Consider the following 12,482-nt stretch of genomic DNA (forward strand, 5'->3'; position numbering starts at 1 on the left):
GAGAAGGAGAGCTGAGTCAACAACTCAGCCACCATTAGAAGCAGCGGTTGACCTCTCGATGCATGTTCAGATACAATTATTGAATTCAGATGTATGCACGCAAACCAGAACCGAGATTTTCTGCTTCCGGTTTTTAAATTGGCCAATCCCCGCCGACAGAAAGCGAATGGGCTCTGGACACGAAATTGGCGAAATTGGCAAGCGTACAGCACCTATTGCAGAGTCGCCAAGAAATAAGAACCACTCTTTATAAAACTAAACGGCAGGTAAAATATAGTTGAAATTTAACAAATTGAAGTCAGTTTTTTATGCGTCTGTCCTCTTATTGATGATAAATTGCGACATAACATTGTCAAAGTGGCTGTGGAACCACAAGCCGAAGCTCATAAAATCTCATTGGTTAAAAAGTTGACAGTTTGACAGCTGAAAGTTGAACTTGAAATCGGGCATATATCAAAATTTTATACGCCTGTATCCTTATAGTACGCTGGACAAAACTGTTCTGGATCGACGTTTTACCACAAAAAATTAAAACAAGCAAAGTGATGCAAATAATTTTTTATTGTCTTAAACCTTATTAAATTCCACACATGGAAACTTACTTTCACATAGATCACGCAAGGAAGACTTGCGTTACGGTGTATCTAAATTTGCGGACTGAATCACAAAAGTACGGAAAATTTTGCGGTTTCTGAGAAAAATTCATAGTTTACCTCGACATCGTAGGGTAATTAGACCAGTGTTGTTGTGCGAAGAACATCGTTACGTGTTAGTGGATTTTTTTCATGAATTCGGCGAGGACATGGTATGAGGGAGGAGAGATAATCCATCTAAATAGTAGTTATAATCCTGTTATACATCAGCGGTTTAGAGAATCAAAGATTCGTGTTGTAGTGCTACCACTGGAGGGCCAGAAGGCAAACCAAACAAAAATTTCATGCTTTTATGCATCAAACTGCCAGAAAATGGCGAGCTTTTGGTGGATGAGCCTAGAAAGAGGTCCGGAAACTTTCCTAAAAGCACAAATAGCCGTGTCTGAGGTTCTTGACCGACAACGCTTTAACACAGCAGTGTTTTGTGCAACTGTGGCCTCTACGAAGCTCGAGCTAAAGGTAGCCATCTTTAAAGCAGTTGGACGACCGATCTAGTGGCAACAACAGCTTCAAGTTTCTGAAGACAGTATCATATTTAAGTGGCCAAATAGGTTGTAAGTCTTTCTCATACTTTCTTGTCAAAATCTTGACCAAAAAAAAAAACGCCAGCACGGAAAGAGTTTCTTCTCAAAACAACACTCCAAATGTGGCTCTTTTTTCTCAGAAATTGCGTGATTTTGCATACTTTTGTGACTCAGTTACCAAATTTAGACAAGGTGTAACGCAAGCCTTTCTTGCGTGATCCATATAAAATTAAGTTACCATGTGTGGAATTTAGTAAAGTTTAAGACAATCACAAAATTATTTGTGTCACGTTGTTCGTTTTAATTTTTTGTTGTAAAGCGTCGATCCAGAACGGTCTTGTCCAGCGTACTATTGATGATAAAAATGAACCAATCAGCGCGCAAGAAATTAGACAGTTATTGTAAAAAACCTACTCGAGGGGAGACGTAGAGAGATTAACTGAGAACATCGAAATTTCTGCAAAGAATATACGCTTATCACCGTTTTGTTTTCTTTCCCTTGTTGTGATCTTGGCAAAACAGAAATCTAATTTTCGGTAGAAAGAAAAAAGATATATTCCAAGCAGTGATCTCTGTTCTCTATTTTCATAAATTTGTCAAGATCACGTACTTTTACCACTCTTGTATTAAAACGATGACTTTTAATCTTAAGTTATTCATATCGTTTGAAAGTAATCTGTATTTATAACAGGTAAGAAGTATGGGGGATTTCCCAGGGACCAGAACTATTTACTTGCTTAGTGCTTGATGGTCATGAATTGGACATTCCGATTGGTCGAAAACTCGGCTTATATAAACAATATAATTGGGTAGTATCACTCGGATATTCCCCAGTTTAAGCTGGAGCATGTTCAGTCACATGACGCATTTAGACATATCGCGTGCGAGCGAAAATATTTGATGGATTGCGAGACACTATATTCGCCGCACTATGTTGTAAATATGACATTTCGCTAAAGGAAGTAAACGTACCAGACAGTTGCTGAATGAAATTTTCATTTATTTGAATCTACGTCTCAGTAAATATTCGTCAATGCACACTGAGCCTGAGGCGACTGATTGTTAATTATTACTATAAACCGATACTTAAATAACGATATGGTTCACATATCGTCCATTTTGGGTAAAAATATGTCTTTCAACTAAATTGGGCTCATTTTAGAAATTCGACAGCAAAACAAACAACATGTGCGAGCACCGTAATATAATTAAATTCAATTATTTTTTTTCAATTCCACGTTGTCCTCGACGTTGTATTTATACTCGGGTGTGTGAATCAGCGACAACAGCCCCAGAAGGTACGTTGCATTTGAATTTTTATCTTGATTTTTTTTCTTTGTGTAGAGTTTTCAACAGCTATTACGCTGCTGACTTGGGTGTTGGGAGAGATGAGGTAGTATCTGAGCTTAATAAAGTCTGCTTGTTTCCTCGTAGTCTTTGTGATATAGTTAACCTAGGGTGATTATTTTCGCGTGTAGCTATTATATAAGGCAAGCTTAAGTAAACATGTACGTACAGTATAAATGAATAATCTAGATACTAGACTTCAAGTAACTATTTTTAACTTGCCATTAACGAAATGACAAATCATTGCGGAATTCTTGAAAATTTGGATTATTTCTATTAAACCTATAAGCAGAGCTTATAACACTTATTTGAGATATCTTTGCTTTATAAGCAAAGGTTTTGTAATGCACAAGCAAGTGACAATTTATGATAAAACTAACGACGTTTCAGAGTCGTCATGACACCAATTTCAAGTTCAAAAAGATAAAAAATAAACTGTCAGAAAAAGATAAACATATTAAGTAATTATTTAACACGCAATGACACGTAAATAGGTTTTGCTCTGATTGAGTCTGGTTGGACATTGAGAGATGGTGACAAGTCTCTAATAGGTTACGATCGATATATCAATATTTTAACATGGCTCCAAGGCTTTCAGGACAACGTCTATATTTGGTGTTATTTTCTTTGTATTCAAGTCTCTTTTGGGAATTGAGAGACAAACGAAACTTAAAAAGTTTACAATTTTGTCACGAAAGCCTCGGAACCATGTTATTTAGAATATTGATATATCGAACTTGATCTATTAGTAACATTTCAGGTTCTAAACAATCGAACTCAGTGTGGCACTTCTTAAGGCTGGTGGTATTCACTAGCGCATAAGCATACACCGACATACACAGACGCGGCACCTTTTGCAACGAATTTTCCCCCAAAAAAGGCGCTAATTATCAACAAATTACTGGAACTGTCTATGTCGGCTTATGCTTATGCTTATGCTTAAATGCGCTAATGAGAACCAGCCTTAAAGGACGGAAAACTATTTGTCAAAGTCTTTCGTCTTCGACTTCCAATTTCATGTGTAGTACAAAGTTCGGTCGATGAAACTCTCGTGCAATAATTTTGAAATCTGATTGATGTCCCACATTAAAATCGAGTATTATTTTGTCGTCCAGTCAAACTATACTTATGAGCTTAAATCCACCATTATTTAAAAAATGCGTTGTATCAGATTCTTTTCTAGTTGCAATTTCGCGATAAGAATTCGTCAAATCATACTGATTAAGAATATCTGTAAAATTACCTTCGAGGTTCTTAACACGTCGGGACATGGGGCTGACAATAAAATTATCTCCTTCGTTTTGATCCCAAAATTGTAAGTTTAAATCATTAAGGTCCCCCATTAAGGAGGTCTTTCCTGTGACGCAGAAAAATGTCCCTTTTTTCCGTTTTGGACGCCGGGACGCAGGCTTAACTTGTGCTTCTTTCTGAGCGGGAACTTCTGATTCGTCAGCGGAGCAAGCAATGACAACTGGAATTTCAAGGTAACCGTCCTTTGTGAACTTTCCTTTCAGCTTTGCTCTGACCTGAGAATGAAATGACGAGATTGAAGTTACAGTCAACTAAACGAGTAAGCTATATAACGGACTATTGAAAGCAACCTCATTCATCTACTGATAGTGTTTACTTCATCCTGGACGCAGGCCCAGTCCATTAATTCATCATGACATTCCCCATTCCCACAATTCATCATTCTAAATGTTGAAATTTTAGCCAGTTGCTATTGTCCGCATTAAAAACCTCTTAAGATTGGTCCTGCTAGAATATATCGTTCTCTTGGACCAAACTTCATTAGCCACAATGAAAATGTGAATGGTTTTGATAGAAGGTTTATGCCATGTTCACTGGGGTTTCGAGGGCTTAGATAGTGTCATAGGTGTTAACTAATTCGAAGGCATTATCTCTATTCAATTAAGAAGGCTTTCGTAACTAGATCTCAGTCGCCTCCCTTACGCGACGTTTGAACGTGTTGCTCTCTCGCCTTTCTGTGGAAAGAACTTTTGCTTTGTTGGCATCCACTAAACGTCCCGTGAGCTGGCAATGTTCAAGAATGGCTGACGAATCCCTCGAATGATGTCCCCTTAAGTCTTGTTTACAATAAACGATAAATTTCGCCAAATTGTTCTCAATGGATGTGATGGACTGTTCCACGCCTTTGATAAACTTGTGGACAAGTCTAAACTCGTGTGATACAAAGAATATTTTTATAGGCGTTCCGAAGTGCCCTTGATGTATGGCACTGAGGCATACATTCTCTTCTCGTTAAGAGATTCTTCGGACTCTCTCGTACAAGGTCTAGTGTTCGGTGTTGTTAGCATCTATTCGGGATAATAGACCATATTCGTATTCCCGGTATTGGACTGGAACCAGCTTGCAACTGAGGCTAATGCAGGGAATCTTTTCAAATGCAAATGACATTTTTCTCTTTTTAGCGGTATTCATTTCAAAATAAAAATGAGCGATAGAAATTTTACACAACGTTTCGATGTCGTCATGACATCATTATCAAGTGACAAGAAAATAACGGTTCAACAGTGTTATATATGCGGTGACAGGTGTGATTGTTCATTAACATATTTGTTTAAATAAATAGTTTCGCGTGAATGGAATCCGATTACGTGTTCAGGCTAGGTTTCTTCTTTCTAATAAACAGCATTTCGTAAATCAAACAATCCAGTTTTCCGTTGTATTTCTTTAGGATGGAAAAATTATTGGCAAGGTCGTCGATGTTATAGAGGCCGTGATCGTTCTTTAAATGCTTTCCGATTGCGGAGAACCTGTGCTCATCAATACGTTGGTGCAAATGCCGGCTGGTATACCCGACATACTCTGCATCGCACAGATCACATTGGCAATTGTACACTACGCATTGTTGATTAATTAGAGATGGTTTTGGTTCACGCATCTTGAGATCTTCACAGATTTTGCGACTCTTGAATATATACTGGTTGAAGAATGTGATCGATTTTCTTGCTCAGGTCAGATAGTTGTTTTTTCACTGCATAGGCCGACGTTTGATCTTTAAATGGCAATACCACTCGGTGAACAGTATCTTCGTTGACGGGTAGTTGAGGTGGCACGAGAGGATCTTTGGTCATCATTGAGGTGACAAAGTGAGAAATGATGGAGTTAATTAGGCTTTCAGGGTACTTGAGGTTCGTATAAAACATCAGCTTCAGGCGATCACATTCAGTCACGAAGGACTCCCATGTGGATGACGTGCTTCTGACAACAAGCTACCATTTATTGGTATGGAAATACTTAAGAAAGGTCACAAACTGGAAACCAGTGTTTACCGGAAGCCAACAAATACCGGTCTACTACTCCATCACCAAAGCCATGTGGACAAAAGGTACAAGAAATCGCTCATTAAAACCATGTTAAACCGTGCTTTTCACCTGTCATCCACATGGGAGTCTTTCGTGACTAAATGTGATCGCCTGAAGCTGATGTTTACGAACCTCAAGTACCCTGAAAGCCTTGATAATGATGTCATGACGACATCGAAACGTTGTGTAAAATTTCTATCGCTCATTTTTATTTTGAAATGTTTATCGAAATTTAATCTTAACGGTATTCCCCCGCATTAGCCTCCTTTGCAAGCTAGTTCTAGTCCAATACCGAGAATACGAATATGACCTATTGCTGGCTTTCAAAGCTTGCTTAGCATATTAAATTTTCTTTGCTCTGTCATCTTCTTCAGACAGCAAGATCTGAGCTTGAAGTAGCAGAGTGTTAACTACAACTCAGCGAGATGGCGAGAATAGGAATTCAGGTCCTGATCAGTATTTTAGCCCCCTCGAGACCCTAATGAACATGATAACCCTTCTTGACATTTTGGAATCTGTATTCCAAATCCGAATTCTTTTTTCCAACTTCAATATTTTAAAGATGGTCTACTTACCAGAATGAAATAAAGAACCGCTATACACTTGCAAGAAATAAGAGTAGGGAAGGTTTTGGGCGGAATAGCCAGTGATATTTTGGGAAATTCTTGCTCCCATCCGCTTGGAACGCCTTCTTTTCTAACATAACATATCGTCTGGTCACTGAAGGTCTTGCCACCTAACAAGAAATGAGAAATGAGAGGGATTTTAAAATCAATAGTACTTAACAATAACATGTAACATTTAGTTTCACTTTCAGAAAAGAGGTTGCGGGGTTGTTGCTGTCCTGGTTAAAGAATGCGGAATAGCTTCCAGTACTTTATTGTTATTTCTTGTTATTTTGGACTAGCTGGAAAAAAGGATGAGTGGGTGAACACTGGTGAACTGAGCGCAAACCCGAACCATATACTTACAGTTTTAAACATCAGTGCCACCGATCGAGTTAGGGAGTGACTGGATTTCCCGATAGCCAACCTTTTCATGTTCTTTATTTCTTTCACGGATTTTGCACAAAGTAGACTACTACATGTATGCTAGGGATAAGTCGTCCAATTTTTTTAAACCTACAGGTCTGCTGCTCATTTAGCCGGGTTATCGCATTTTTAAACTGAAATTATGTTATTTAAAGAGCAGTCAGTTTTACCTTCAATACCAACAAACAGAGTTCGCTGAACAAGAGACACTTCAGTATATGCTACATCACGTGATGTCTCGTTTGTAACCAATACAGACAAATTAATGTCATCGCCTTGTTGGAAGCCACCTCGGTCGAGCTCAGCCCTAAGTGCCAAAGTCCCGGATCTAAAGCATGGCCATCCTGTTGTGTGCGAGTCTTCTTCAATTACAACGTCCTAAGGTAAAGCCAAGATGATGAGATAAATCACACATTTACTAGTATTTTAGAGGTAGAACAAGGGCCCTCGGCTGGCGTTGAAAGGGTCCTTGGTTCTAATCTCATGGGAGCCTAGAGAATTTTCAGGTCTTATTTACAGCAAAAGCTGCTGGTTACTTTTTGACAGAGATCTCGGGCGCGTTATATTCTTTCATGCCGAGTCTGTTACATTATTTTGCATGATTTATTCCAATTTTGACAATGAATGAGAGTGTTCTCCCGCTCCCATTGGTCGAGAGCTACTGTATAGTCAATGAGAGGGTAGGCCAAAAAAAAAAAAAAAAAAAAAAAATGAGGTAATCTGTTACGTGGGAACAGACAACTTTCCAAAAAATGTTGCGACTTTTAAAATCAATTGAAACCACTAAGTTGCGAAATGTCAGCTGGGGCATTTAGAGTGAACTATTTAGGGACTTGTCGCCTTGAAGCTGAAGGAAGGTTATCTCACGAATTGCCACGTGCGCATTCACTTTCAAAATGACTCTCCTTCGTAGTTCTCGCTAAAAGTTTCGATGTTATTGGTAATTTTCGGTTATTTTCCTTAATACTACCCGCATGCGACTGGTGATTTTAGTGTGATGTCGTTTCTAGGCAAAAGCAACGCGTGCAAGTCTCTGAAAAGCTATATTCATGAGTTTTCATCTGGTACTTACTAGTGACTTATTACTAAATCACTTTATTCCTAGGTGTTTAGTGATTTACTGATTTATTTCGCCTACTTATTTATTGTTTTTTCCCCTTATTTTGTATCCTTAATGCTCTCCCCTTTAAACTTTACTGCCAACCAACTTCTTTATATAAATACTATATAATTTCACTCAGCTCGATTAGCTTTTAAGTTATTCTGGGTGACTTTACCTAATTTTCTGTTTTAATTATCTTTTTTTGTAACCAAGAATTTTGCTATTTGGGTAATAAAGCGTGTGTTGCCTAGTTACAATGATGCAAGGCAAGACATATAATTGACGAAGAACTAGGAACTATTTCAATAATACAACAGAGAACATATTTTACTTACCGAAACATGATCAAAGTCCTCCAGTGCCACGTAATCACCAATCAGAAACTGCGCTGGCTTAGTCTTTATGTCACTCTTACCCAGTCTTCTTTCAATCACAGCGCGAGCCCAGTATCGAATGTTACCATGGCGACCTTCAAAGGAAGTGGGAAGATATTTGTCGGGTATGATGAACTTGAATGAGAAACGATAACTTCCTTCAGAGATCCAAGCAACCGAGTTCATGCCATTTTTCTTTTCTTTTCCTGGTGAACAATAGAAAGTGGAATACCTCAGTACATACGTTTGACACTTAAATAAAGTTAATATTTTCTTTTTTAATTTAGTAATAATATTATTAATAATTTTAAAGGTTGATATAGCGCAGCTTTCTATAAAATGATCAAGTGCGCTTTACATCATGCAGTAGTGTCTGAAGAGTTTAAAATAACAGCAAAAAAGATGCTTTTAAATTCCACTTCCTAATCAGAGAATATTCCGATGCCACAAAACAACAGTTAAGTATAACCGGAAAAGCCTATTAGATTTGTTTGATCTTTCCGTTCGGCTGTGTTTGCCACACCCAAGATGATGGTAGCTTTGCAATACACGTACTTTTACCCAAGAAAGCCGTCCACGAAATTTTGTAGTAAATTTGCAGAAGTTGAAATAGTGCAAGGAAGTATTTTTTAAGGAGGTTCGCAGCCAATGTCAGGCCACGCCATGCAATTATGAGCGCGCGCGATAACTCGACAACGAAAACATATCTGTAGGGCTTGTTGCCGGTTGTGTCTACTTCGCCTGCTGTTTACTCTCTTAAGGAGACTGGCAACAGTTTCCAGCACAAAGCTATACTTTGACGGATAAATGTACCACTAAAATACTGGTATCGACATAGGTGAATGTTCGAAAATTAAAGGTGGCTCTGAGGCCCCTTGGAAGATTTTTCTTGTTTAAACTTTGCAAAAAGTTGCATCATATCATGCTTAAAACAATTCTACAACAAAAAAATGGGGGTCACTAAGCCCGTTTTAAAAGTCACACGCACTTAAAGTTAAAATTAAGGTGTTTTAACCCGTTATACTGTTGCTATGATAACCTATAATACCATATTATATTCAGATTACCATTATTGGTTTATCAATGGCTGGGCATTTATGGTATACCAATATTAGCTTTTAATCTGACATGAGTTGATCGTTATCTAAATACAGCAAAAGTTTTAAAAAATGCGAACGTGAGAAGATTTGGTGGCGAATGTTCTTAAATGCCACCGATGTTATTCAGTGTCTGAATTAAGGAGGGGGACTAAAACTTAGCGAGTAATTGTGCGTGGCCGGTTCGAGTTCAAATTCCACTCGCAAGTACAAGCGATAAGATAGGTTATCAAGTGCTAAGAAATCTTTAGAGACAGTTGTTGCTCTTCTGACGTACCAGAACTGACTGCCGTTTTTTGATTATGATAACCAACCAAAAACATACCACTCGATATGGACTCATAAAATTGATAAGAGCTTATAGCCGGCCGGTGGGGTTAAAGACATAAAACATGTTTTCTTTGTTTCAGTAATCTGACTTATGCAAGGAAGGCCGCCGTACACTGCATCATACTGAGATACAGCTGTTGGTATTAAGAGCTGTTCACTAGCAGCCTTTCTGCGATGAGGTTTGCGCTCGAAGAACACACCCTGTCCAACTGAAACGACTTGAATATGAGACATAGTTGAATATACTTGATACAGGAATTTAAATAGCCACTTGAGTCTGTCAAATTTAAAATCAATATGGAATAAATACATCGCCTAAATTTACATAATCACGTTTGTAAACCCTTCAGTTTTGACCTCTGGAAACTGCAAATAAGCTTGTGAGTGAAATAAGCTAAGGATTAGCATGTTCCCCATATCAACTGCAAATCTTCCAGAAAACACAGAAGTCAGATCAGATCACATGAATATACCCACACATGTGGCGAATGTGCTTGAATGATCGCCAGCACTAAGATGAAATATTGAATTAGGCTATGAATATTTCATGCACTTTACGTCGACTAAGTCGATGGCAAAACTAGATAAATACGTGTAGATTTCCTCCAAAATGAAAGAAAGCTTCAGAGAATTGAAGAGTTTCCAAGGGATAGTGGTAAAATTCAACTGGTCTAACATGACGCATGCCACGCGCAAACTGTTGTCGACTATATACAATAAACGAGGGATCAATCCCGTGGTCAAAACAATGTCAACAATTAATACTTACTGTGAACAACACTATCTGTCAACCATACCACCAGACTTCAGTTTATTTTCGCCATGTAAACATTATAGATAGATACCACGCTTTTTCTTTTAATTTAAGGTGGTATTACACCAGCCGATTTTGAACGCCGATTTTTAATGCAACAATGTTGCGTTAAAAATGGATATCGTGTCAAATGGCGCACAGCGCGACATTTAACGCAACATCCCGTTGCGGTAACATGTTGCAGGTTTTTTTAAAGCGATTCAAAAACCTGCAACATTATTGCGCGAACTTACAAAAAAACATTGGTGTCGTGATGCAAATTTTTGCCTACCGTTTCGGCAACAAAGTTGTGTTTAAGGATATCTCTTACAACATGGATTGAAAATCCGCGTCACAAATCCGCTCGTACGACACCACCTTAAAGTAAAGGCCGTTTACGACGAGCACGGTACATGGAAAGATCGGATCCTCCACGATATTTAATTTTAAATTCCACAAATCGAAACTCACTGCTGTTTACAACTAATATCATTAACATTTTAATTAGAGAAAATGACTATTTCAGTACAGTTTGCCTGACAGATCAAACAGAAGCCTCGCACGGTCGCTTAAAACGGATTTCTAGGTTTCCACAAACGACTACCACCGTCGAATTGCAGACATTTTACCTCGAATAGCTGATAATGGGTGGTAACGTAAAATATGCATATGGCAAAAATTTTGCTTCTTTGAAGCTTCCTTAGATTTATTTGACTAAATATAAATGTATAATATCGGCGAAATATTTAAAGCCCTATTTTGGGGCTCGATGATGATTAAAATTCCACTGAAAATTAAACTCAATATAGTCAGAGTTAGGAGTTAGTCAACTTCTGTAGTTATAAAATATTAATGCTGTTAACGTAAAAAAACCCCCCAAAAAACAGAATCATAATTGCATCCCACAGATCACTACCTGCTTTTGCATTTTCGCTTTTCGAATTCTCGTGCTATATAACATTATAAATTTGCATAACATTGAAAACCGTTCAAATTACTATTGCACCAGATTACTGGATGATAATAGATTCTTTGGCAGAAAATAAAAGTTTCAAAGCAGCTAATAAAACATCTGCCGCAATGTTTGTAGACAGCATATACTGCAGACTAATTTAAGTGACTTACCTTCGCCAAAAATGACAGCCATAGTGCTGAAATATCGCTCTTTGTTGTAATGGTATCGAGTGTAGCTGCCTGAGTATTCTGGCCAATTCACGTACGCTTCACCGAGACATTCGAGTCGCATTTCCTTGATCTTTAAATCGTCGTTAAGTTTCAAATTTACTCGCCCACTTACAGTGTCACCAGGAAAAAATACGCGATTCGTCTCGTCAAGTTTAACTTCAAATGTTTCGATAGCATTTGATGCCATTGTTACACGTGTATTGCTGTGTAGTTGTAGAAGGCGACTTCCATGAACAGTTCGACGAAGAGAGCTTGTAAAAAATCTGAATATCAGACACTTTACCCGTATTTAATACAACTCTTCTCGCAAAGGTTTCCGGAAAAACTGATTCGGAATAGCTGAAGCGTTGTTTTTGAATTGCTCTATACCCAAGGTCGAGAATGCAAATTAAGTCACCTTTTCAGTTTTGTTTTGGCTTCAGTAAACAGGCGAGCGCTCTTCGGTTACCAGTCTGTGGCCACAATCGTTCGCACGTTCTTTTCAAACAGCGGGCGCGAGCACAGTCCAGTACAAGCCTAATATATGCTACAGCTGACCTATATTTTAAGCCTGCTTGGTGGTCGTGATCTGTGTTTGTCACTCAACTTTGCTTTTGATTTGTTTAACAAAAGGCGTAGTTATCGCCTCTCTGCGCAGTTACCGTGACAAAAATATGTGTTGTTATGATAACATGCCCTTGGGTATGGTATTTAGCCTCGCAGCGTGCTAGCTTTTTC

General features: G+C 38.3%; 1 protein-coding gene across 1 annotated transcript; it reads right to left on the reverse strand.

Annotated features, from left to right (window-relative positions):
- Window positions 1-1,896: 1,896 nt before the first annotated feature.
- LOC145499851 (arrestin domain-containing protein 3-like) lies at window positions 1,897-12,441 on the reverse strand. Its single transcript, XM_081479379.1, has 5 exons — window positions 11,706-12,441; window positions 8,322-8,566; window positions 7,055-7,262; window positions 6,429-6,589; window positions 1,897-4,050 (listed from the first exon to the last, which is right to left on the reverse strand). The coding sequence occupies exons 1-5, from the start codon at window positions 11,950-11,952 to the stop codon at window positions 3,640-3,642; spliced, it is 1,272 nt and encodes a 423-aa protein (XP_081335505.1). The 5' UTR covers window positions 11,953-12,441; the 3' UTR covers window positions 1,897-3,639.
- Window positions 12,442-12,482: the final 41 nt, after the last annotated feature.

Source organism: Orbicella franksi, chromosome 10, assembly GCF_964199315.1.
Source record: "Orbicella franksi chromosome 10, jaOrbFran1.1, whole genome shotgun sequence".
Taxonomy (NCBI): domain Eukaryota; kingdom Metazoa; phylum Cnidaria; class Anthozoa; order Scleractinia; family Merulinidae; genus Orbicella; species Orbicella franksi.